The sequence below is a fragment of the Blennius ocellaris genome (assembly GCF_963422515.1).
Source record: "Blennius ocellaris genome assembly, chromosome: 19".
Lineage (NCBI taxonomy): Eukaryota > Metazoa > Chordata > Actinopteri > Blenniiformes > Blenniidae > Blennius > Blennius ocellaris.
The window spans coordinates 13,513,935-13,540,957 of record NC_137668.1 but is presented as its reverse complement, the minus strand read 5'-3'; the positions used below and the strand labels follow the sequence as shown (position 1 = coordinate 13,540,957).

At 41.7% G+C, this 27,023-nt stretch overlaps 3 protein-coding genes across 4 annotated transcripts; 2 read left to right on the top strand and 1 right to left on the bottom strand.

Moving 5' to 3' along the window:
- Positions 1-3,660: 3,660 nt before the first annotated feature.
- tmem14ca (transmembrane protein 14Ca) lies at positions 3,661-5,347 on the top strand. Of its 2 annotated transcripts, none has more exons than XM_080514944.1 (5): positions 3,661-3,726; positions 4,167-4,251; positions 4,385-4,486; positions 4,678-4,765; positions 5,140-5,347. In XM_080514944.1, the coding sequence occupies exons 2-5, from the start codon at positions 4,176-4,178 to the stop codon at positions 5,195-5,197; spliced, it is 324 nt and encodes a 107-aa protein (XP_080371070.1). In that variant the 5' UTR covers positions 3,661-3,726; positions 4,167-4,175; the 3' UTR covers positions 5,198-5,347. The 2 variants fall into 2 exon arrangements, with proteins under 2 accessions (XP_080371070.1, XP_080371071.1); XM_080514945.1 differs by having other exon boundaries at positions 3,708-3,771.
- Positions 5,348-6,035: 688 nt separating this feature from the next.
- On the bottom strand, positions 6,036-17,284 carry mak (male germ cell-associated kinase). Its single transcript, XM_080514760.1, has 15 exons — positions 17,159-17,284; positions 15,926-15,980; positions 15,302-15,423; positions 14,034-14,116; positions 11,305-11,437; positions 10,972-11,143; positions 10,439-10,606; positions 9,373-9,615; positions 9,038-9,231; positions 8,772-8,911; positions 8,458-8,604; positions 7,784-7,870; positions 6,855-6,974; positions 6,556-6,654; positions 6,036-6,451 (listed from the first exon to the last, which is right to left on the bottom strand). The coding sequence occupies exons 1-15, from the start codon at positions 17,257-17,259 to the stop codon at positions 6,288-6,290; spliced, it is 2,028 nt and encodes a 675-aa protein (XP_080370886.1). The 5' UTR covers positions 17,260-17,284; the 3' UTR covers positions 6,036-6,287.
- A 3,896-nt stretch (positions 17,285-21,180) lies between these two features.
- On the top strand, positions 21,181-26,164 carry plcxd2 (phosphatidylinositol-specific phospholipase C, X domain containing 2; the record flags this gene model as incomplete). Its single annotated transcript, XM_080514700.1, has 8 exons — positions 21,181-21,283; positions 21,385-21,521; positions 21,627-21,746; positions 22,119-22,172; positions 22,511-22,666; positions 23,595-23,705; positions 23,862-23,992; positions 26,005-26,164. 8 exons carry the CDS (start codon positions 21,181-21,183, stop codon positions 26,162-26,164), a joined length of 972 nt encoding a protein of 323 aa, XP_080370826.1.
- Positions 26,165-27,023: the final 859 nt, after the last annotated feature.

The window sequence follows — 27,023 nt, the reverse complement described above, 5'->3', positions numbered from 1 at the left end:
TTTACCTGGGACCGATCGTCTCACCTGGTCATAAAAAAAACGGTGCGGGGGCCACCTGGTGACGCATGCGCACTGGTCCGGGTGTGGACCAAACTGCGTGCGGTACCTGGGAAAAAGCGAAACAGACGCCTCGTCAGAGCTGGATGAGCTTTCTATCCTGTAGTTTAATATGATGATTGGGTTATTACGTTTCTTTTAAACAAAAACATAAAAATACAGCAAAAAAATCCAACTTTCTGTATAAATAAATTTTAAAAATGCAGGGAAAAGTTTATTTTTATTAGTTTAAAAAAAATATCACAGGCTTTATTTATTTATTGTGCACGTGGAAATAAGTCAAGTTGACACGCTCCTTTAGTAATAATTGCAGGTAAATAAGAAGGCCTTCTTCAACTTGCAGAATATAGATCAAAGTAAATATTTGTTAGAAGGGGTCAATTTGATATTTTCAACAACTGGCATGAAGCTAAAAGGACATATCTACTGGTTCTGAGAGTCAATTAACCTTTCCATTCCTTTTCCTTATCTGGTTTGTCTTTGGTAGAAAACACGAATTCTCAGAGCAAATGAAACTGTGTCAAGTTAAAAAAACTTGAAGGTTAACTGCCAACATCATTATTTCTACACAGAAAGCTACCCCGCTATTGTGTGGGTCATTATTTATTTATCCACTGTTTATTTCTAATACATACTTATGTAGGCCCCTCGGGCCAAGTGCGAATGAGCTCTCTCTCTCTCTCTCTCTCTCTCTCTCTCTCTCTCTCTCTCTCTCTCTCTCTCTCTCTCTCTCTCTCTTTAGCCTCACACAAACATCCGCGTACGAACACACGGAGTGGAGCAACACGTGCGCTCATGGAGGTGATAATGGTCAAAGTGTTTCAGTGTAAAAAAGAAAAAGAAAGAAGAAAAAGAAACCTTTCTCTTTGAACTTCCTGAAGATGTGCGCACGCACGCGCACACGCATACACACACACACACACACACACACACACACACACACACACACACACACACACACACACACACACACACACGCACACACAGGATGCCATACATTCAGTTTTGGATCAACTTTGTTATTAGGGGGAAAAATACTGCCTTTTCCATTATCATTTATTTATCCACTATGATTTTATGTTTTTTTTTTATTTTTGTAATTGCATAATTCCACATGAGTTCTATAGATTTTTTTTGTGCTGTTAATATTTAAAACAAGCCTTCATGTTTGACTTCAAAGGCGAACACATTTTAACTGCACACACAATACCTGCAGCTATGTAGACCTTACCAGGCCCGGACAAAGGAGAAGAGTTGGGGGGGGTGGGGGGGGGGGGGGGGGGTGGAGGGTGGGGTATGGGGAGAGGGGGATCAGAAATATTGTTTGGGGCTCTGCGGCAAGGGAGGAGTAAGTTTTAAAGCGGATCTCTTTGGGAGCCAGTTGCTCGCAGACTGGAGCGGGGTCTTTTTTGAATATCCAGTCTGTTTGTCTCAAGGGCTGGGTTCCAACCACTTCCACATAGTGCCGGGCCTCCGGCAACATACTGCTGCACCTGAGGCCATCTCATTATTATTATTATTATTATTATTATTATTATTATTATTATTATTATTATTATTATTATTATTATTATTATTGTTATTATTATTATTATTATTATTATTATTATTATTATTATTATTATTTGCTTTACTTTCTGATTTAATTGTATGGCTGTGCTAGTGTGTGTTTCTATTTATTGTGTCTTCCTAAGATAAAACTCAATTTACAAAGACACAGATTGATCTTGATGTGTACCTCTTATAGGGGAAATATGCAGGAACTGTGAAGGATTATCATTGTCAGTACAAACCTACCATACAGAAGTTGATGAATCGAACAACAAATGCAGGAAAAACAAACAAATGCAGAGTTCCTCCTCTGATGGAAAATCTCCATCTGGACGCACCGGAAGTCCAAAACTCTCCTGCGAGCAGCTCTCAAGTCCCACAAAACAATCCGTGTAGCTTTTTGATAGTCATGAAATTGATGATTGTTGAGTGAGACGGTTCCAGGCCGGTGTTACGCTGCGCTGCGCTCCTCGTAAGAGGTTATAAATGATGTTTCAGCGCCACCTTGAGGCAGGAGAAAAGAAACGACGCACCACCAAGCGGGTTCAGGACGAGACTGCAGGTGATTGAAACTCGACGAGAACTTGTGATCAGACCAGTCAATAATGAATGATAGTTAAGCAGGCGATCAATAAGAGAAGTTGTAAAATATTCGGTGAATGTTCGAAATGCTTATTGTTGGATCAACATTATCACTGTGTGGTTGAGTTGCTTGTGATCCTTGTTTCAGTCACAGAGTTTAATAATATTAGAAATAAGCTCTATTGGGTAGCTTAATACAACTTATGTCGATTTGTAAAAATTAATAAGAAAACAGCAAATCAAAGTATGTTTTAAAGAGCAGTGATGGATAAAGTGCTGAAAGTCGTCACTTGTGGTGTGGCCCTAACGCACTATAATCTAATCCTGTAGTGCCATCAAGTGGTGGCAAAAATAAACTCAGTTTCGACTGTTGAAGCATCATCAACTGTCCTTGAGGTGGTGCTGCACGCTCGGAGTGAATTGGGATCAGTTGTGGGAGAGACACAATTAAAAGCTGATTATCCATCCACGTTTGTTATTAAACATGATAACATGTTATGTCTTTGTTTTGTGTGTTTGTTTTAATAATATTGACATGACAGGTGCAATGTCACTTATTGAACCTCAGATGTTTTTAATGTTGATTTTTGCGACAACTTTTACTCTTTAGATTTGAAAACAAACATCTATACTTTTATTCATTACTTTCTAAAAGCTCGCTTGTTAGTTTCCCTTTTATTAATACAATGTACAAAACGTTACATTAACATGGCAAAAGGCTTGAGTTATGTATGCATAGAAAATCAGCTTTTCACATCAGTACAAAAATACAGAAAGCAAGAGAAAGTAATTCTACAATACAATTTACAGATCAAATTCAATACAGAGTTCTTTGGTCTTCGCAGCTTTAGAGTTGGTGCAGTGTTTTAAAGTGATTATGCATGATCGATGATTTATCGGTGATTTATATACTATGAATTTAGGTTTTTGGTTGTAAAATATAGAGCAGTGTATATGACATTTTGCTAATAGTAAGATCAGGTTTATCACAAAGGATGTTTTTTGGAGGGATGTTATTTTTTTTCATAAATACCAAAAATAACATCTTTTGTTTCAAATTGTAGGTCCATATTAAGCTTTCCAGTCAAAAACAAACATATGTCGTTCCAGAATATTTGAGTATAAGAGCAGTCCCGAAGCAAAGGGGTGATTGATTCTTCAGTGTTATGACAGAACGAGCCCAGAGGATCTACATTTAGGCGATATTTTGAAATAACACTGTTCACAGGGTAACATCGATGTGATGATACCTTTTTTGTTAAAAAATAAATAAAAAAAAATAAAAAAATTAATGTGCATGAAAAATACCAAAGTCAACCCATTTTTATTTTTTAAATATCCTTATTATTCCAAATATAGTACTTGTGGTTACAGAATGACTGTCAGAGGTAGAACATGCGTCACTGCGTCATTACGCTGTCGTACAATGTGGACTACATTTCCCATGAGTCTTCACTCCTCGTGCGTTGTGCGCATTGAAATTGTGTTCGGTGGAGAACAAGCAACGACAGAGGAAACAGAGGACAAACTGGAAGGGTAAGGCGAAGCTCATTTCAGGGCCTCATTCGTGATATTCTTTGAGTGAGTTTTAAAGCCACTTTTTTATGTATTACCGCAGTCGGAATCGTATTAGGATCAGTGTATGTCAGTGGTTCTGGTTTATTTGCATGTTTTTGTGCGCGTGCTTGCTGCCTCTGGTGTGCTGTGGCTGCGTTTGCAGCAGTTTGTCTTATCTCCCCAAACAGACGTTTGCTCCTCTGTATCGATGTTCACTCTAAAGCAGATCCTTTGTGACAGACACGTTTATTTGCAACCATGCTTCATATCGTGTTAGTTCAGCTGTTCCTCTTTAACAGCTCTGACTCCAGTGTCAACTTAAACAACCCCTCAGTTGTGAGTTTCTTGAGGTCTGCTTCGTAGTTACAGTGTATCTGCGGGGTTACGTTTGTTTACTTGCTGCATTTGTGTCCTGGCAGGTGTCCAACATGTCTGTGGATTGGGTCGGGTATGGGTACGCAACCCTGGTCGCATCTGGAGGAGTTATTGGCTATGTGAAAGCAGGTGAGTGCACTTTTAAATCTATGCATGTGTCGCATTACATTACGTTACGTTACGTTACATTACGTGCTCCATGCTGGATCCTCTGGTTGTCATGTTCAGGAGTTGAGCCCGTGTCATTATGAATTTCTTCCAGGCAGTGTCCCCTCCCTGGCAGCTGGTCTTCTGTTTGGAGGGCTCGCAGGTTTTGGTGCCTACCAGATCTCCAATGACCCAAACAACATATGGGTTTCTTTAGGTGGGTGAAATGACTTGTTACTTGTTAAAATAAACAAAACGGATTCAAGAGATGCAGTTCTGCTTTTAAACTTGAGGCTATTATCTTGCGTTCTATTAAATGAGATCCAGGAAACAAAAATCAAGTCAGAAGGGTTTTGGATAAGTGAAGTTTTTGTAGTAACTCCATGTATTTGTCTTTATTACCTGCAGCTACATCTGGAGCTCTCAGTGGCGTCATGGGAAAGAGGTTCTATGGTTCCAGGAAGTTTATGCCAGCTGGTTTGATGGCAGCAGCAAGGTGTGTTATCAGTTTCCTCTGATTACAGGATAGTGTTTAGGATACTTTGATGCATTTAAAATATGCTCACTGCACAGTATTGCCATCTTTATTTCCTGCATGCATATTTCAGATGTGTCTTTTGTTGGTATTTTAATGATTATCTGTTGATTACATATGAATAAGCAGTTATAGTGGTGGGCCTTCACTTAAAACCAAACAATAAGTGTACATTTCTTACACTGATAAGTACATTAGATCACACCTCAACACTGCAACTATTATTTTTTCAGACTGTCCATGTATTTATGTATCAGTACCATTATTTTCTGTCTCTCCTATCATTTAAGAATGAATACATGCACAGGGAGTGAAATGTAAATTTCTCATTGCAGTCTTCTGATGGTGGGAAAGCTCAGTCTATCGTTGCTCCAGAAACCGGCCGAGTCCTGATGAAGTGAACGTCTTGAAACTCGCTTGTGGATCTTTTGCATGAAGCACAGTCACTCGGTTGAGTTCGTTATGTGAGAAACCAGGTCCTCTTTTTTTTTTTTAGATGATGTATATTTGAGGGTGAAATATATAAACTTGTTTATATAGGAATGGTCTTCTTGTCGTCTTTTTAATGACTTTGTGGAGGACAAACCTGGGGTGAGGATAGCGTGATGTTCCCACTGCTTGGCCATACAATCAATCCATGTCCAAGGATATTTCTTTTGGGTCACGTTCCTAATTATTTATCAAAAAGAGTCTTTAAAAAAACAGATTTACATTTTGTTAAATTATTCCCCTGCCAATCTGGTGCTGGTAAATGACTGCCTCTGTGTTCAGCACCGCCATGGCTTCGCCCCTTCCACACCTGTTACCAGCACCTTTAATTACCTGAACCTAAATTACTCCTCCCAGTGGTCAAAAATAGTACTACATAAGACTAAAAAGCAAAGTGGGATTAAAATGGCTCCAACAGACTTCATCAACATTAGTACTTTTATTTGTATAAAATCATTACAAAATGTACAGTTCATATATTGCATAATACAAAGACGTTTTGCAGCTTTAACCAATCGTATACTGAGGACGTGAAGGTATGAGCAATTAAACAAGACTAAAGAGAGCATTGCAGTAACAATTGAACAAAGACGGCAACAGTAATCAATAAAAACTAAAGTATATTTAAAAAAGTAATTGGTGAAACAAAATTATATGCTACGTTTCAGCTTTATTCAGTAATGTAGAAGCACAAAAAAGTGGAATTGGCTCGCACTGGATTCTTCAGGAATGCAGTGGGATTGTCACACAGAGAGTACCAGTCTTGGTCTAGCGTCATGGCAACCATCATCTTGAAAACACATATATAAACATCCAAAATGTCTTCACAAAGAACGTGGCGTGTGTGGTCTTCACGTGACGTCGCTGAAGAAATGCATCGGTGAAATAAACTTCATAAAACAATTTAAACTCCACGTTAAAAGTTTTGAGATGGATTTCCTTCACCGCTCAGCCAACAGACGAGGTTCACTGTTGTAGCACCTGCTTTACTGAATTAGCGATTCCCGCCGTACTTGGATGTCCAGTCCACCCGGCCGTGGACGGACTGCACGGCAGCAGGCGCTCTGCTCAGGAGATTCCCGGAGGTCTTTCCCAGGGCGGAATAGCTGCTCCCCTTCACCTGGGTCCTGTCGGCCCTCCTCCTCCAGCCCTCGTAATCTACAAGAGCATGCTCGTCAGTTTTCTACCCTCAGAAAAATTATTCCATGAAGATGTGAGAGGGAATGAATAACAGTGATAGGGGCAGCAGAAAGAGACAATACCTTCACTAGTTTCACCTATTGATGACTTGGAAATGGGTTTGAGCTTTGAAGATTTTGGCTTGTCTTTTTTAATATCAGGAGAAGAAGGAGGAAGACTGGCTGAAAGAATGAAATAAGAAGGAAGAGTCCCAATCAGAGTGACGGTTTGAAGAGAAAAAGTGCAGGAGGCTCATTTCAGAGCAATCACATTTAAGGCGAAAAGCAACTTTATGAGTCATAGAAGTAGGTTAAAGGGAGTTTTTCTCAGAGCAGGTTTAAATTGAAATTGTTGGCAGTTCAAAGATGATATAAAGCCTTACTTGTGTGCTGGCCAGCTAAAGGGGCGAGCTGGATCCTCTGCCCCACCGAGCCAACCTCTTTCTTCTGGAAAGAAGGGATGTAGCCGCCAGACAGGTTGTACTTTGTACTCACAAAGTTTCCTTTAAGGGAAGCAAAACAGTGTCAGCAACATTTGTTTACCGCATTCTTTCAACGAGTCAATGTCTTTAACATGAGTACGCCACAATTGACACTGACTGTGTGATCACATGTGATGCTGTCACTGCATATGCAGCTGTAAAAGAACTTTTTTTTTTTTAATTAATGAAATAGAGTACAGTCTCATTCTACCATCAACAGCCAAACAGTACATTAATTCCCAGACCGGACCAGTAGTCGGTACCAAGGTGCAAGCACTCTCTTAAAGAGCGGCACTCCGAACAGTTTCCATTCATTTTCACCATAACAATGTAAAACACTCATGCATGCTGGAGGTCTATCTATCCACAAATGAAATCCTCAACATGCCAAAATTTTGACAAATGTCTGACAAAGTCATAGTGACTTTATGATATAGAATATCTGAGTTAAAAAAATAATCTTTTTTCAAGGCTTCCAAATTTTTTTTATATTCAATCCCAATAAACACTAGATAATTGTTTTATGTTCAAGTACAAAATAATTAAAGGGAAATAGATTTTTTTTAATGTTTTAGATGTACCATTTGCTAGTCCACCTCATAGCAATATAAATATAACTGAGGTCCGTCTATGCATAATAGAACACTAGTTTTGTAGTTGTACCCAGAAGTCACATTTGAGGAGTTTTTTAGTTTGGGACAAACAAATGTCTGCCCTCAGTTTGCATACACAGGATATCAAATGACTAACTAACCGGTAAGGTCTAAATTAGCAGCATTGGTAATGCTCTACTTGTAAAATACAATACAAGATAGTTGATGTGAAAATACCTTTGGAGAGATCAAGTTTCTCCAGAATTCTTTCTTTAACAACACTTCTATCTGGCAGGCTGTCTTCAGACTTAGAAGTATCATCTTCTACTCTCACACAAGGAAGGGTAGAGATGGAGGAGACATGCATGCAAACAAAGAGAAGGAAGGAAAGAAATATGAAATGGGACAAAGTAAATGATATGACTCAAATCAAGAGAAGGCGAAGAGCAAAACATAACTCAACCCAGCATTATTTTTCATCAGTAATAAGTGTGCAGTATTAAAAACAAAGAGACAGAAAGGAAATGAATGAGCAGAGGTGTGCCGTTAGGAACAATTTAGGAAGCACTTGATCTTACACCAGCAGTCTCAATCTCATGAATAAGAAATGGAGGGAGAGACGAGGTGAGACAGAAGAAGAGAGAGAAGAAGGGATCACATATTGTGTGACTGTCTGGATGACAAATGACTTATAGATGCCTCATTTTTAGAAAGTTGAAGACTCCTTATGTTGCTTTCATGGATCTCTGACTCCTGAACAGGATACATTAGCTGCATCATTAGCATTCGGCGCGTCTGTATCAGGGCAGTGTCTTATTGTGTAACACTAGGCCACGGAGAAGAGTCGCCAGGTTTCCACTGCATTGACCGAACCTTTTAACACCTGTGCACGAGACATCAGCGGACTTCACCTGCGTTGGCCCTGCTGACGGCTAATCCTCCTCCGATAGGCCCGAGAGGTTTGTTCACTGTGTTTGAAGAGGTCTCCCACAAGTCCCTCAGTGTCATACCACTCAGCTCTTTATCTCCAGAGGAAGTCGGATTCTTGCCAATCAAACCTAAAAAAAAAAAGATCTTTGTGAATAAGAATTGAGGCTACGATTACTACAATTCTCTTGACTAGTAGCAAGCAAGGGAACTGAAGAACAGCGCTTAAAAACAAAGCTTTTGAATAGGCATCCATAAGAATTTAAGCGGATGTAATAAAAGTGCCTCTTTGTCCTACCTGGTAAGTATCTTGACTGACTGAGATAGTGCTGCCGTGCTACAGATCCTGGAAGATTGGAGTCGATTTGGCCAATCTTAACATTGTTGGGTAGCTTTGTAACTGTGCTGAAGGAGAACAGAGGTTTCTGCTCCTTTGGCCTGAAAACAAAATAAAGACATCATCATGCATTGAAATCCCTTCAAATATGTATTTTTTTTTTTTTATTATTCTTAATGTGGCCTTTTAAGGACCTTCGATCTGCTGCTTGCAAAAACAGCCCTTACTGTTGTTCCTTTGGGCTCCTCTCCTCCTCTGCATTACCCAGGCTGGGCTTCTTGGAGTTTGAAGCGGCTGTTTCTGAGGGGTCTGATTCCTCCCAACTGTCTGAGGCCTTGACAGCCGTCTGGAACCAGCGACGCCGGCCATTCTTGAGCGCTCCTTCACCAACGTTATTCTCACTGCCCGCTGGCACTGCCTTCTAAAGAAGGCGATACGAATCAAATTCATCTCACCGTAACCACGGCCAACCTCAGCATTGCAAATTAATGAAATCATCTAAAATATCATATATCTACATCTAATTTAGTAAAGAAAAGTCAGACTTCATTAAGCCACTCACTACATGGGCAGCTCCCACTGGTTTACTCACAGCTTGAGGTAAGGGGATCTGCTGAAGAGGCTGTTGAAGGTTTCTGTAGGAGGATGTGGAGGTTTTAGATTCCGAGGAAGACTGCTGGGGTTCAACCTTGGACTCAGAGGCTTGTTTCTGTGGATGAGGCCTGGTCTGGACCTTCTTCACCTCCTGGCTCTGAGGACGAGGCCCCAAAATCTGGCCCACTTGAAAGTAAGGATAACGCAGTGCCTGAACAGGGAGAGGAATAAATGAGCACAAACATTTTTTTCTCACTATTCTGTCTATACTGTTTCCCAGAACAATGAAGACATGATGATGCATAACACTAGAGACATGGATTTCTATGCAACCTGTGTGCACAAACAACATGAATCAGACTGTTGGGGAGCATGACTCACTATCTAACTCCTGCAGGAACGAGATTCAACACATAAGAAGTCCTGGAGTTTTCACCAACAAACAAGCACAACAAATGCTTTGATTCAGAACTCCATCGCCAGATCAAGTTAAAATAAGATGACCCTCCTCACAGAAGTGTAACACCTGGGAGCTTAGTCAACAAAAAAATGGAAATGCACTCCCGGTGGACAGGTGTTTCCTACACTGGGCCCACAGAGTGATTCAGCTATCTCACCGAACTGTAAATGACTGCCTGGCCGCAGTATAATGACCGTGGATTGTCTTCAACATGTGCATGTGTCACAGAGAATACATGCAGACGTGCACTGATTTGCTGCGGCACGGGGAATGAAGTATTAAGCTGAGACATCCGTTGGAAGGACTGGGATTAGGGTGCTGATTCAATTTCCGCATTAGAACTGGAGATAATCTGTTTCTCATGGTGAGTGTTGTTCTGTGGCAGAAGATGCTTCTTTGAGGACAGGTGTGTCCTTGTCGGTTTGAATAAAATCCTTCTTCAGATAGGTCGAATAAGGTTGAAATTGTAACTTCATAAGATAATATTCACTGGTCGATACACATAATATGAAATGTACAGCACTGGAGCAACATGACACAGATAGTTCTAAGTCCAGGCTCCAATCTGTCCTACCTGGGCAGCAGTGGGCCTTTTTGTGGGGTCCCACTGCAACATATTCCTCATCAGGTTGATCGCCTCATTGCTGGCATTTGGGATGAGGGTCTTCAGGGGGGTGGGGACACACTGTGGGAAGCGAAAGTTCATAGCATTTGCGAGCTGGTAGCCCTCTGGCCAATCCGCCTGATGGAGGAGAAAACCAAAGGATTGTATATTAATACATTTATCGATCATTTATTTGTAAAAGGAGGCACATGGTCCCGGTATTGTATCGGTGTCGAAATATCCACATTTGTAATCTCAAAATGTGTTTTAGTTTCTAGAGTCCATGTGTCTTTCTGGAGCACACACACATTACATGTAAAATAGACTGTAAGCAAGTAAATTATTCCTCACAATATCGATGGTAGGTTTCATAATCAAGTACACGTAAACTTTTATACACCAAAGGGAGAAAGACACAGTGCTATTCACAAATGCTGTCCTTCAGTAGAATCCTAAAATATCTATTCATTAAATATATTAATACGCGATTAGTTTCTTCCCACCTTTTTGACCGTGCCCAGAACTTGGCAGATCTTAAAGATCTCATCTACTTCGCTATTCCCGGGAAAAAGAGGCCTGAGTGTGTACAGTTCAGCCATGATGCAGCCGACAGCCCACAGATCAATTGGGGAGCTGTATGTCAATGACCGGAGCAGGACTTCTGGAGCTCTGTACCTTAATTGAAGATAAATACAAGCTAATGTAACCATGGACAGTAGTTTTTTATTAAAAGAGAGCATGTAAGTAAAACAAAATTAAAGATACTCCTCTCTTGCCTGGATAAGCGATGTGACATTAAAGATGAGATAAATATAACGTTTACAAAGTGCCCTTACCATCTTGTTGATACATAGTCGGTGAAGGGAGCTTTGGAGCGGAGCTCTCTGGCCAGTCCAAAATCTGCTATTTTGACCAGTTCGGGCCCCATACACAACAGATTCTCTGGCTTCATGTCCCGGTGAAAAAATCCTGTATAAATGTAACATCAAGCTTTCAGCTTGTATCATGAAGAAACAATCAAGTACATGCTTTTTATGGTTTCAACCATGGTTTCAACCAAGTCAAACATAAATATCTCTTGATTAAGTGAGAATTGACCCCCGGGGGGGGGGGGGTTCTATGGGACAGGGGCCGGGTGTGTGTGTGTGTGTGTGTGTGTGTGTGTGGGGGGGGGGGGGGGGGTACGAGTGTGGATTGGTCTGTATGGGTAGGTGTGGGTAAGTGTCTACGTGTGTTTGTGTGTGCGGGGGGACGGTGAATGTGAGCGTAGGTGTATGTGCGTGTGGGGGTGTGTAATTTATATATAAGTATGGGTGTGTGTATGTGTATGAGAGTATGTGAGTGTGGGGGGGGGGGGGGGTTTACGCTCCCTAGCCGCTGGTCTCCAGCCGGGCTCGTGCCGGGCCATGCGGGTCTTAGACTCTGCTCTTCGGCCGTCGGGTGGGGTGGGGGGGCTTCCTGTCCGGGTCCTCTTGTGGTGCCTTGTCGGAGTGGGTGTTGGTCCCCGTGTTCCAGACCGGCCGCTTCGGGGTGGGGCGGGATGGCGCGGGGGGTCCAGCTGGGCTAAGTCCTAGCGACGGGGGGACCTTCTCCCTCTCAGCCCCTCCTACCTTACCATACCATACCTCATTCAACAATAGGGGCCAGTGGACGGGGCCTAGGGTGGGGGGTCCAGGCCACTTAACTGTGGTCTACCCCTCCCCCGACTTTGCGCCGCCCACAATTTTAACTACACTTAGTCACGCAGGGTCTTGAGGGGATCAGCTGGCTTTCGGGGTTCTGCCGCTGGGCAGCGGTAGAACGCCCGGGCCCCCGCTACCCCTCAATTTTAAACCGCACCCTAGACACACACATTGCACCACCTCTTCAAAACACAAATACACACATCCACATGCACCCAACACCCCACAGGGTGGAGGGGGGGGTGGGGGCTCCCCCCAGCACCTCCCGCTGTGGTCCCGCCGTGTTCCGGAGCGGGTGCGGCTGGAGTGCGGGGGGCACGCTAGCTCGGGCGTGGCACCTCCGGGGGGGCTGGGTAGTGGTCCTCCCTCCCTATTCACAGTTGGACTGGTGGAGGACGAGATCCCGTAGTGGCCTGGTGGGGGCCTGGCTGGCGGCCTGGGGAGTGGGGGGCACCCCCCTCCCAACCATATAAATGTATGTACGTATGTCTGTATATATGTAGATATGTATGTCTGTGTGTGTATGTGTATGCTTGGTGTGTGTATCTGTGTGGGTGTGTATGTATGTCTGTGTGTGTGTATGCGTATGCTTGGGTGTGAGTGTGTGGGTGGGCTGGGATTAGGTGATGGGGTGGGGGGGGGGTGGCTGTCCTCCGGCCGGGCCTGGCTGGGCCTTCGCTCTTCCTGGTCTGGGGGGGGGGCTGGTCTGGGGCTCGGCGGCTGGGGCCTTCTCTGTCCCGCCGGGGGTTGGGGGGGTGGTGGGGGGATGGCCCCCGGGGGTGCGGCGGGCTCCGCTGTCGGGGCCGGGGGGGCTCCCTGCCCGCGTGGCCTGGGGGCGCTGCGCTGGCCGGTCCCGGCTTGGCGGCTCGGTCGGGGCCCGGGGCTCTGCGCCCTTTATCCTTCTCCTGTGGGCCCCTCTGGCCTGGGGGGGGTCCTCTCTCCGCGCTCCGTCTGGTGCCTTCCGGGTTGGGGCGTGGCTCTCCGGGGGGGGCTGTCGGGGCCTCCCTGGATCCGGTGGGTCGCTGGGTGCCGGAGTGGCAGCGTCCGGCCCTGGTGGCCTTGGGCTCCGGGGTGGTGCTGCGGCCCCCCCACAACAGTTTCATTCACATCCAGAGGACAAACCACACACACACACACACACACACACACACACACACACACACACACACACACTCCCACTCCTCATTGACGAGATTGTTCTGTTAACTATCAAAACCAAGTTGTTGTCTGCTTTTGTTGTTGTTGTGTTTGTTTGTTTGTTTTATTTATTTATTTATTTATTTTTGTTCTATGTCCTTTTGCTTTTTGCTTTTGTTATAATTGTTGTCATTATTTAGGTCTTTTGCTCTGTTGTTGCTCAGGCTGGTCTTAATCTCATGGCAGTTGGAAAATATTTAGATCACTGTGGTTAATGTATTATCAAAAAAAAAAAAAAAAAACAATTGTATGTAGCACTAACAAGGGTATTGTATGTATTTTGTATTTTGTATTTTTTGTATTTATTTTGTTTCACCAAGCCTTTCTCTGTCTCTCCTCTCCTCTCCTCTCCTCTCCTCTATCCTCTCACCCCAACCGGTCCGCAGAATGCCGCCACCTCTGAGTCTGGTTTCTGCAAAGGTTTCTCCTTGTTGAGGGAGTTTTTCCTTTCCACAGTCGCAAACACACCTGCTTGCTCATGTGGATATGTTGGGCTTTTCTATTTTCTCTATAACAGCAAATTGGAATGACTGTAAAGTATTTAAAAATAATAAAAAAAAAAAAAAAAAAAAAAAGTGAGAATTGCTAAAGAAACGAAGTGACAAGGCATCTCATAATATCAACTTTATACAAACTACCAAGCTAAAGGTTTGGTTATCTATAAATGATAGAGTAAAGCCTCTTACCATGCTTATGCACAAATGCCAACCCAGATAGCACTTGAAACAGGATGTTCCTAATTTCATTCTCTGTGAACATCCTGTTCTCTCTAACACCACACCAAAGAGATGGAAAAAGAGGAAGAAAAAGAGGGAAAAAAGGAGACGAGAGGAAAGAGAATATGAAAAGAAGCGTTAAGAAAAGAAGAAGTGTTTGTGAAAGAACATGCGCCCACATGGATGTGTGGTTACTAACATCATCAACATATATTTTTTTAAATCTTGCATTTTTTTAATTTTATGAGCAGGAGCTCATAAAATTCATACATTTTAGGAGTTCAGATAGACTGGCATAAACAAATAGTTAAATCCACACGTCCATTTCTCACACAGAGCAGAGTTACACGAGTTTTTAAACAAGGCACTTATAGAGGGTTCCCATAGTGCAAAAATTCCATGATAAGCAGTCTGGAAATTCAGATTTTGAATATATCAATATGTGTCCCAGTATCTGTTTGTTAGTTTGCATTTGAGATTTGGACGTATATGATGCTCTTACTTTGACATTGGGCACGTTCAGTGAATCTTGCAGTATGAAACCACTCTAATGCACCTGCAAGTCAGGTGGAAATTACCTACCATGTTTGTGAATAAATGACAGGCCTTGTAAAATCTGAAAGCTTATGTTTCTTATCACTGACTCAGGGAACAATTTTTTTCTGTAAACATAAAATCAATGTCATTTTTGTGAGCCAGGAGGTAACACACTTGTTCTATAAACAGCATTCAATACTTGTTCAACTGATCTAAAAGAAAAAGTTCAAATTCAAGCACAAATCTGATTGGATGTTGTAGAGCGAAAGTTTCCTTGACTCCACCATGTACACACGCCTTTGCTTTCCAAGCATAAGGCATTAGGGCCTTCCCAGGAGAATACACTAAGTTGGGTGGCAGCTGTTTGCAAGTCAGAGCTTGATCCTGGGAAGGTGTAAACTTTTACAAGTGGGGTGCAAAATTGTGAAAAAAAATATTCCACTGGAAAACTACTTGATCACAACATACCATTTCTATGTGTGTGTGTGTGTGTGTGTGTATATATACATATATATATATATATATATATATATATATATATATATATATATATATATATCACAATTATTGAAAACTCTTGGAAAAAGTGAAGATGAAATGCTTCTGAATCAGTGGAAACTCCAATTTAAATCAATGTTATGCTCATGCTAGAAAACTACTGTACCAAACAAACTGTGCCAAAGTGGGTTTTCTCTTCTTACCGGTCCTTCATTAGCTGGTATAGGTTCTCCTTCATGTACTCAAAGACAAAGTAGAGGTGATCATTCTCCCTGATGACCTCTTTTAATTTCACCACATTCGGATGGTTCAGCTTCTTCAGTGACTGGAGTGACACATGATTAGAAAATGTGAAAGAAAAATGTCAATATGATCCATATAATGACATATTTTCTCTATTTAAAAACAGCTTTATCTTTGCCTTCAAAAGGTTGCAACCCACTAATATCGATGGCACATTCCAGTGAACTGTCACTGCCAATATCGTTTCACAATGTGTTGTCTATTGTTCTCAAAAGCACATAGCAACACATTCTCGCCTCATGGCTCTCATTTATACCAATGAAAGAGAGTACTCTCGCTATATACTGCTAGCAGTAAGGAAACTAAGTACAGAAAACAAGCAAAACTCATGTCTGGTAAATTATATCTTTGTTATAACAATACTTCTTTGAGAGTACTTTGTAAGCCTTTTGAAAGCTTGCAAAGGTGCCACATTTTCTAAGCACTGAGCAGACGTGAGAATGTGGGTTGCCCCCGTGAAAAATATACTGCGTTACAGCAAATCAAACTTGAATGGCCTTCGTGCTTATTATTTGCACGCTCACCTTTACTTCTCTTAAGTTCATGCATTCTTCCCATGAGTAAAACTTCCTCTTCATCCTGCAGAAAACATGGAAATGTATTACATGACAGATATTTCATTTCAGAGAAGGATATAGAAATTAGGACTGCGGGTCATATGCAAGCCTCCCTGTTCACTGTGACATCTTAGCAAACTTCTTGTGTCTTCATCAATAATTCAAAACTTTTGACATGTCTCCAATTTCAGCTCATAACTTTGCAGAAGACCAACCTCACAAAGCTGGAGACCATTATTAATACTAATAATTGTTTTTCTAAATCATGTAAATTTTATTTATTATTTTTTAAATCTAATTTTATCGGGCTTGTAAACAAATCATTACTCTACTCATTTAAGAATTTCTCACTTCTTTCATATTGTGCTTTATAAAGCACATTTAGACAATGCAGCAGCAAATATAAACGTATCTGATTTGATCAGCCTGTCCTTTCCTCTGGAATTACATAAGAGCTGCAGAATGTCAAGATATCTTTTCCTCCACCTGCCAGTCCCAGTCATCTGTTTCACAGTGTCAGCAACCCGACACACCCACTCTACTTTCACTGCCTTTCACCGTCACCACTTGTATTGTCTTGCATGGTAACCAAATGATCAACCGTTGGACGCACCTCCCCAGTTTCCTATCTATTATTGAGCACTGCTGCCATGTTGCTGTAACAAAGCATTGTAAGCTCCCGTGTTTGGTGATAACAGGATGCTGGAATGACTCAGAAAATACACAAGTCAAAATTGTTCATCTACTTGTAGACACACAAAAATGTCCTTCGGACCTCACATAGAAAGAATAAAAATAATGAAATAGTTGTTTTACTGTCGTGTAGTTTCACCCTTTACATTTTAAATGTAATATATATTTGGATTTATAGTCATCAGATGTAATTATAAGTGCATAAATATCAACTTTGCGATGCACTCAGTTTAACATTGACTTTGACATGAGTGTAGTAAAATTTGTAGCTGATGTTAATATGAATATAGCTATATTTTCCACCTGTAAATAATGTGGCCATAATATGTGTTTTAGTGATTGCTGCATATGAGTGTTTTTAGAATTGTATCAGTCAGTTACCTTTATAAATGCATGATTATTAAGTTAATGTAACTAATCTTCTAATTCCGCGCTATCAATTGTTTGTCTATATTGTTTATGCAATCTTTGTATTATGACCGAGACCACACATGGCCATCCTCTCACCTTTTAATAGCTACGAATTCTCCAGACTCGTTGCTTCTCCCCATCAGCACACTGCCATAGGTGCCGTCACCCAGCTGCTTCAGGGTGGTGTAGCGGTTCATCCTCTCTCAAGATGCTCTCATCAGCGTCCTAACTTTCCTCACGTGTGGGATGAATTGAAGAGACGGTTTGTTGTGTCATCGATCCTTTCCCCTCTGCTCGAGTAGTTTCCCCCGGTTCTGTCCTCAGTATGAAGGCTCTTCAGTTGGCCAGTGTGTCCAGTGACTCCAGGAGTTCAAAGCTCGTCTGGTAGTGACTGGTCCATCGTGAGAAAGACTGAGTCCCGGTGCTGCAGGTAAACCAGTGAATCAGAGAAACAGACACATGCAAAATGTCAGCGGCAAGTACAGAAACAAATCCTCAGGTGTAATCAGTCCGCTGCAATACGTCCATACAAAACAGGGTTTATAGAACAACCAAAGACAGAATGACTATGACCACTTGTTGTTTTTCCCTCACTGAGCAGGATTAGGCATGTGGCGCACCTGTGGGCGGATCCAGTGTGACCACCCAGGGGAGATGACATGGCCGGGCCCAGGCAGATTAGGCCAACAGGGATACAAATAGGATGTTACATCACTGTTATGCTTCCCGGCATCGACGACCTTCCCCAAGCACCCCGCTTGGCAGGAGGATTTCATTGATGCCATTGGTCATAGTGACCACCTTGTTATGGTATATTTTCTGCCAAATAAATTGCCCCAGAGACACTTTTTTTTTTTTTTTTTATAAACACAAAATGATTCAATTAACACCTGTCATGGATGCATAGCATTACTATGAGTTCTATTTTAGATTGTTACCAGTTATCCTTTAAATGCGACCATCACTTTGATGCAATAAGACGTCAGCCACGTCCATATGTGTATTGGATAATACCTCACAGAGAACATGGTACACTAAGCAGCTCACTTTTTAAGCTCGGTTTATCTGTTTGTGGTGGTGAATCATATTAGGACGCCTACAAATGGAAGGCCAACAATGAGGAACATATCAGAAGAATGTCAGGAACAAAAATAAAAATTTGAACCAGAAGCTAAAAGTGAAGCTGAAATGTTCTTAGTGTTGGAATTCGAGGAACTTCATTGGACTAATTGCTCATCTCTGTTTATTCATTAATTTCATCCATTATTATCAACATCAACAATTTCCTTTGTCTAGATTAAAGTCTGGTACTTCTTGGATCATGGTTAGTAAATATATTATTCAATATGCATACAGATTTTATGCCCCAAAAAATTAGAGCATTAGATTTTAAGGGTTTGAATTCCACCGTGAGTTATTTTCATGAAACTATGGTGACATAAACCTGCAGGACTCTTGAGTGTTGACAAAGCATGTGTTTATTTCACTGAATTTAGGAACTGCTCCAAAAAGTACGGCCAAACAAGACTTAGCCTTGTTACCGCTGATAATGATGTAAATGTAAATTATGCAAATCAGCAGTGAAAATGACCGAATGTAAATATTTAAAGATGTCAGATTCCCTGTTTGCACATTTAATTTACATGTATCATATTCCCCTACTTCACTGCAAATTAGAAATGCTTCCTCGAAACAAACTCCAGCTTGATATTTGAGTCCCAGTAAGACAAAAAGCAATAGGATAAGAAGAGGAAAGCCAGCAGACTTCTGGCCTGCACTCAGCTCTCACATATGGCAATCTGTTGTTGAGGGGGATTTAAAGGGAATTAAGATGCATCTAGTGTGTCTGACATTAGGAAGACATTCAAGGTCGCTCACACTGAAAACACACATGGCCACGAACCTGACAGTGAGAAGAAAAGGAGAGTGGATAAATGTAATCATGACTTCTCAATATGATAATAATGATAATCAAATGGTGTCAATTTGTGTCAGCTGTGTTTTCTCTAACATTAATATACAGCCTGCCAACTACGATACAGATGAATCCACTTCCAGGCGTTATGTGCCGTGAACTCAGTAAAATAATAAAAACAACAGTTGTTGTTGACATGCAAGCTTTTGACAGTTCGACTCCTCAACCATCGCGTGCTTGGTTTCCCCCCACAGTTTCTCGCGCTCTTTCTCTCAGTTTGAAACTCACCACAGAATGAGTGTCGTTTCTCTCTCGTTGTCTGGGTTTGAAGATAGGTTCAGATAAAATCCTCGTAGTATCTGAACCCCGCTGAGACGATAACGCTTGTGTGGGTGTGTGTGCGTGTGTGTGTGTGAGTGTATGCGTGACTTGTCCCTATGGAAACGGCTCAGCGACCAGGTGACGGAAGGCGCAAGGCTTTCTGGGAGATGTAGTCCTGTTTTAAAGTCCGTCGTCTGCAGCGTGGTACTCTTGCCTTAACAACAACCTAATTGCGTCAACACAAACTAAAATGAAATAAAGTAAAATGACACAAGTGTTAAATGCAAATATCTAAATATAGATATAAAATTAAATGATTCATTTCATCTTTTCAATTGAATTAATTTATTATTGCAGAGAATACAAACATAAGCTGAGAGCAAGACAGCAGGCCTTGAGCAGAAACCAACTGAGGTAACAGTCCCCAAAATAATAGATCTTAATTTCCATGGCTCCTGGTGTCTGATGAAGCTGCTAATCAGAGTTTATGATGTCTCATGGAGGCTCCTCATCTAATGTCAGGGCAGTTTGAACAAGACTGAAACCCAAATTTATATCACTCTGTGTATTGTAATATTGTTGTAATATTGCTACAATTAATAAAGAAAACGTTTTTGGAGAGAAGCTGAACTTTTCATCAAGAATTATATGTTATTCATAAGAAATATCACAACTTTAGAGGAGTTCATTGTAAAAAATAGAGGTGTGATTTGGGGTTTGTTTGAAATTTGGATTTATAGCTGTCCTCCACTTAGAAACAAATACTAAATCTATGATTTTTCAACTGAAAGGGGCTTTTAAAATTGTAAAATTTGGACTCATATTTATATGTGGCTATCATATTTACAAGCACACCCAGAAACATTTTACTGAACTAAAATTTGTCTTCAGAGCTCTAAATCATTTGCCAGTTAATCTGTTGGCGGAAAAACAAACTCGTGAGAGGAGCAGGTTATCTTTACAGCACCTCTGTGAACAATGCTGGCAGTTCCAGTGTAGCACCAATAGAGGACGCCGCATGATTGCTCATACTAGGTAATGAAGCGCTTCAAAAGCGCATACAAATAGTCTAGTTCTAGAATTAACTGAAACATTTCATGTCACGAAAACCCGAATAAAAACAGCAAATACATGATCAAATAGTAAGTCCAGGTTAAAGTTTCCTTAAAGTCTGCTTCGCTCATTAAATTAACATGATGCATTTCAATATAAAGGATTGTGGCCACATACGCGCGCATTAACATATTTTCATGTTAAAGTTGTTTGCCACAGTTTTGTCATGTTGTCACACCATCACACTATTGAAACATTTCTCAATATGAGCTGCTTAATGTTTTCTGTTTAACTTATTCTCAACCCGATCATCAGGATTTCTCAGTTTTCCATTTAAAAAATTGTTTTAAAATCTGTGATTCACGCGTCTTGGATTGCGCGTCCATGGGTGGTCGTCGCGCGCGCGCACACACACACGCGCACACACTAAGCAGGTTAAGCCAAGAAGCAAGCTCTCGGGCGGGTGTGAGTTAGAACAAGCGCTATTTCATGCTAAGAGGCTTATCCCGGTCGTTACCTCCTTGCTGCCCTAGTCAACGGTGCTGGTTTGCCGGTTGGACTTCAGCGCACCGGTGCGTCCAGTCTACCGGTAACCGGGCGAGGGGAAAAAATAAAACGGGTCACACTGCAGCTGATGCCTCTCGGGTAGTATGTTTTCCATTGTGTAGTTGTATTAAATTAATTGTGCCACGACAAGATGATTTGTAGTAGTTTCAACCTGCTGGGAGCGCGTAAAAATCCGTCACCGGGCGTGCACCTGTACCAGAGGGCGGTTTCCTGAGGGCCTCCTGAGAGCTTCCTCAGGGGGAGGGAAACCTTGCTGGCAAGTATGAAGACAAGACCTGCAGGGATCGGCAATGTCAATGCCGACTGGATGGGCTCGCTTCCCTCCAAACTCAGCTCCATGCCGCTCAAACACCTCGCCGTGCCAGGTGAGCGCATCACGCGTCAATGTCTGCGTTTCTCTTGCTAAATTCAGAACAGACAACAAAGCTACACACCAGGTATCATCAGATCTCGCTCTTTCTCCCAGGCTCACACGATTCTTTCACTTTCTGGGTGGATGTGCACGCTCCCGTGGGACCTGACCAGAAGTCTTATGTGAAGTACCTGGCCACTATGTTCAGTGTTTTAGCCAAGAAAGTTATGGTGAAGTGGTCCATGACTCAGGTACTGCACAGAAGTACCTTGCGGATGGCAGATTTTGGGGACAGATTTTGAAAGTCTGTGTTTTATAGCCTTGCAGATGTAATGTGTGACGTGTTGCATTTGTAGAATCTGACTTTTATGGAGCAGCTGGATGCAGGAATCCGTTACTTTGACCTCAGGGTGTCCTCCAAACCAGGCGAGTCTGGAAATGAAATTTATTTCATTCATGGCCTCTTTGGACATAAAGTAAGTTTGGAAGTCAGCATTTTTTCTATTATTTTAATGGTTTTCATTGTGATAACTTCCTATTTATAATTTTTTTTTTTGTTTAATTTATTTGTGTTTGTCTGCCACTGCTTGGTTCAATACCTTAATTTTGGATGTCCTGAAGGATAAGAGTTCTTCCCTTTTGTCTTTTACAAGTACAACTGTGTGAAAAGTGACTGTCTTCTGTTCCCAGTTGAGGCTTTCCAATATTGAAAGATTGGTTGGGATATTTGATGATTTAATTCTTTTGAAACTCCAAAACAGTGTTGTTTAGTTTATATGTGACTAACAAATCGGAAGTTCTGATGCGTGAAATACTTTACTAACCCCTCACTCTGATTTCATCCAAAGGTGAGAGACGGCCTGATTGAAATCAACTCCTTTCTGTGTAGACACAAGAAAGAGGTGAGAATGTTTTTTTTAAGATATTAAGATTTTCTGGTTGAAAAATGTGATGTTTTGGGACACGTGTTGAGGAGAGACAGTGGATACATTGGATGGAGAATACTGGATATTGATCTGCCGGGCAGGTGAAGAAAAGGAAAATGAGAAGATTAATGCTTGTAGTGAAGGACACCATGGTTATATTAGTTGTATTGGTAGAAGATAGAGGGGCTGGGTGGAGATGAATGCAAAAGATCTAAGGTGGCAGTTCCTCAAAAGGGCTGTCAGAAAATGAAGAAAAAGTTTTTACACGTCCATGTATTGTTAGAATGTGAATAACAGTTTGATGTTTGATTTAGATTGTCTTTCTGGACTTCAATCATCATTATGCAATGAGGACAGAGCACCACGTGTACCTCATCACCATGCTCCAGGAGGTGTTTGGCAACAAACTGTGCATCAACTGTGCTGTGGAGAGCATCACCCTGGATTATCTCTGGGAGAAGAAATACCAGGTGATGTCAGGACAAAACATTTCAACTCACCTCGTTTACTGATTTATGTTTCTGTGAAGGGGTTTTCAGAGTATTTTATGTTTAGTATCTTACACGAGGGATTGAATGGCAAGGTTTTGTGCATATCTATATATATGAAAATGAACAACAGTGAGAAGAGTATGCAAGGTTGAGCGTGAGGAGTTGTCAGCTCACTTAACCTCTGTGCTCAGGAAATCCTTTCCACCTGTGACTCTGGTGGTCAGGAATTAGCAGTGAGCATCATCTCATTAACACTCGTTCCACCATTGAAAAGCCCTTTCTCTTTCTACTGTCTTCAGCTCCTTGGTTCTACATGTTGATCTTTCCAATTTATTTTATTTGTAATTTTTTGGCGGGTCATTTTTTTGTCCGTTCTCGTCACACTCCCAGACTCAACTCAGCTTTGCTCTCTCTTTATCTTAACTCTCACCACACACGTACTTCACAGGCATGTAGAGACGAGTACTCAGCCACCACTTATATCCACACACACGAATACTGCGATGACGTTATTACTACGGTGTATTCAGGTCTCATTGAGACAACGCCATTCTGGTTCCCATGACCCTAATCTGTGGCTGGCTTAGTTGGCAAAGACGAGGGAGAGAGAGAGAGATCGGAGAGGAAGAGAGTCGAGATAGTAGGAGGTGCAGTCAGCAGCTGCAGAGGGAATCCCTACTCTGTTTGACATTGTAACACAGGCACTTTTAACTGCCATGCAATAGAGTGACCTTTAGAGTGATCTTTAAATACGAGTCTGAATGCTACATTTATTGTAACCACACTGTGAGTCTACAGTCAAGTTATGCTGTTATCAATGTAAATTAAGTCTTCTTTGTTTTTCTGAATTGAAGTGCTTAAGGTCTCTTCAAAGTGTATACATTTTATTTAATGTTTTTCCCCACAGGTGATCGTGTTCTACCATCATCCCTCAGCTCAGGGTGTCCGCGTAATGTGGCCTGGTAACAAGATTCCTGCTCCCTGGGCAAACACTACCGAACCTTACAAACTCATTCAGGTCTAATAGCAACACCTGAACACCTTCCGTCTTTACAGTTACACTTCAAGACAAATGTTTTTCTCACAATCTATTTTGAAAATCTTCATTCATAATCCTGTGCGTTACATTTATCGCATTTGTGCACTCTCCTCTCTCTGAAATTCTCCTGTTTAGTTCTTGGAAACCACGTTGAAAGAAAGAGCCAAACAGGGGTCCTTCCATGTGACGCAGGCTATCCTCACTCCCACACCCAACACTGTGGCCAAAGGTCTGGTCTGGGGGCTACGCAACTACCTGGTTGAGAGGTCAGTGACTGTACTTGGCAGAGCACAAGAATATGCATTGACAGGCAATAGACAAGGCAGGATTTGCCTATTTGTATCACTCTATCCAGATGCAAGGCAACTCAAAGTGTTTTACGGGTGCAGATAAATACATTAAAGCAAAACATTATGAACATTCGACAAGTATTCTGTCATGAAACGCCTGAGGGCTCATTGTTTGTCATGAGTGCAGGTGTTTTTGTGGCACGTTGGTGCAGTGATATGCGGTTTTTATCAGTGGTGCATCCCAGCAAGAAGGCATTTGATTCTGAGCTGAGGTGTTTCTGTGTGGTTTGTATTGCATGTTGGCTCAAATTATGGCAAACATAAAGGAGAGGTCCAAGCAGAATGCCAAATGATAATGCATTTTATTCATTAAAAAACAAAGGACAGCAAAGAACACAAGGTTTCAGCGAGAATTTCACGGAGATGGGATTAGATGACACCCATGTGCTCAAAGACAAAAAAAGAGATATGTTATTTTTACCCAGTTAAATAAGTTATATGAAAAAGGGATTCTAGAAACCTCAGCAGTTCGTCTGATTGATGTATGTGGATGACTGCCTGTCTCACTGTGCTCTGTGACAGGCTGGCTACCTGCTTATGGAGGTATAGAAGACGCGTTGATCGGCGCGTGTCTACGTATATATTGGAAACATCCAGCAGAGGGCAGCAGTAGATATGATACATTCTGCTCTTTGAATGCCTGAGTAGGATGGCTGCTAACCCAGCTTCAGATTACATTAACAGTAAAAACTATATGTCACATCAAACAATTAGTAATAGAGCAAAATAATATACATTTCAAAACCGAGTGTCTCTTTGAATATTTCTTTAGGCTATGTGTTGGTAGTTGTTGTTCAGTTGCAGGTTATCTTCCATTTTAGTGTTGGTGGTTCAACACCCCATCACATCCAATCTGTATGTGGAAGTGTCCCGAGGCAAGAGACTGACCCACAAGTTGGTCTTGCAAGCCAAGGGGGCCGTAACACCTTGCATGGCACCCATCACCTTTGGTGTTTGAGAGTGAGTGTGGGGAGTGTGAATTAATGAGTGCAATGTGCAGTTCAACATGCAGTTCAATGTGCATGAATCTCCAAATAAGTTCCAGTCCTAATCCAAACTGAGTGGCATCAAACATCAGCACATGTCTAGATTCAGGTAAGATATCCAACTGTATGAGTTCCCAAACCCTTTTTGGTCATCCAGCACATTGAGCTTTAGATTCAAGAAGAAATGTCAGAGGAAATCCTGCCTTGCAGTCAGTATGCTCATACCTTTGTATCTGCCACCAGGACCAACCACCAATGCCAGGCTATAAAACGGCTAAACGGACGCTTCGGCGAGACAGGAGGCGGCCTAATTTTGCACTTCCGAGGAAATGGGATTGTTTATCACTGCTGGCTTTCCTGCTTTTGTTTTACTGGTGGCTGAAACATAGTGGAGGTTTTTACAGTGTTGGAAATGATACAGCTCACAGCAGTTGTGTGTGTGTGTGTGTGTGTGTGTGTGTGTGTGTGTGTGTATGTGTGTGTGTGTGTGTGTGTGTGTGTGTGTGTGTGTGTGTGTGTGTGTGTGTGTGTGTGTGTGCACATGCCAGGAACATAAAGAGAAAGTGTTATGATTGCAAAGAGAGCAATTTTACTATGACAATATTGGCAAAGTAGTCTTTCACTGAGTGACACGGAACTTTCTCCCACAATGTCATATATGTTGTATCTTGAAAGCCATTTGATTAAATGTGATAGAAGTACAGACAAATAGTCAGCCAAGAAGCAAGTGATTAGGTTCTGGCAAAGTTGTAGACAAAACTATAAAAGCTGTTAAGACATAAACTTGGCAGTAAGTGGATTTTGAATGTTGTTTTTTTTTTTGCAAGGTCAGGAATTCAAATGAGAGTAAAATTCAACAGCAGGATATTCGGTGTAACAATACTCAGTGTAACCGTTCATTAAATGACTTTTGATACAAACTTTCTTCTGTTTTCATGCTAGAAACCTGCCAACCATCATGTCCTGGGTTGAGGCTCAGAGGCCGGGGGTGGACGGAGTCAACATCATCACCTCGGACTTTGTGGATCTCACCGACTTTGCCAACATAGTGATCAAACTTAACAACTTGTTGCTGTCTGAGCAAGATCGCAAACCACGATGACACATGTTTTCACAACAGGACAGGGGTGTGCTCACCAGAGGGCGGTGCTGGTGGTGGGAGGAAGATATTTCTGTCTTGAAGTAACTTTTTATTTATTTATTTATTTGTATAATATGAATTAATAATAACTTTAATAATGTTTTTTCTTCGCATTGGTCCATGATCCATAAATAACTTCCTCTTATAACTGATAGAGCTTCATTGGTTCGCATGAGGACCGTTCATATTAACATACACATGGAATGTCTATGATCCATTGTCCCCGAATACGAAGCCTTTTAAACTTTCCAGGAACTCATCATCAAATCATGTAACAGTGACAGCTTTGGTCCAGCTGCAGTGTTATAAACAAAGTCTACAAATAACTCAGCTCAGAATGATTTAGTTTGCCTATAAGGCAGACCAAACGTTGCCACATCATAACACGAGCAGGAAATGTAGATTGCTAACGTCTTTTTTAAAAGAATAACCGGAAACACTTTTCAGCGCTGCACAGCCTAATACATGATAGTAAGAGGTACATTCACACTGTTAAATGCTCTATGCATGTATTATAGGCATCAACACTTATATTGTCACAGCAATGGAATTTGTTGACTCCATTTCACGCATATGGGCACTTAGCTTGCAAAGTAAATTCGACACTTTAACTGTGCACTGGGCGCTTTAACAATAATGACCTGAACATAAGAGCACAGGGGACTGTTTCTCTGGGTATTTTTTTTCTGTGTTGAGCAAAGGCATTTGCTGTGAAAGAGGAGCCTGCTGTGCCAACGGTGGCTCAGCACTTCCAGCATTTAGCAAGCAATAAATACAGTGGCACCTTTTCAGGGGAGGTGCAGAGGGAGAGCCAAATATG

Coding starts and splice junctions, on each gene's coding strand:
- tmem14ca (XM_080514944.1), top strand. CDS start 4,176: ATGTCTGTGGATTGGGTCGGGTATGGGTACGCAACCCTGGTCGCATCT. Junction 4,252..4,384: donor TATTGGCTATGTGAAAGCAG/GTGAGTGCACTT, acceptor AATTTCTTCCAG/GCAGTGTCCCCTCCCTGGCA. Junction 4,766..5,139: donor GGTTTGATGGCAGCAGCAAG/GTGTGTTATCAG, acceptor TTCTCATTGCAG/TCTTCTGATGGTGGGAAAGC.
- mak (XM_080514760.1), bottom strand. CDS start 17,259: ATGAACCGCTACACCACCCTGAAGCAGCTGGGTGACGGCACCTATGGC. Junction 6,975..7,783: donor GAAACTTGATCTCTCCAAAG/GTATTTTCACAT, acceptor CTTCCCTTAAAG/GAAACTTTGTGAGTACAAAG. Junction 6,452..6,555: donor AATAGGTGAAACTAGTGAAG/GTATTGTCTCTT, acceptor ATGCTCTTGTAG/ATTACGAGGGCTGGAGGAGG.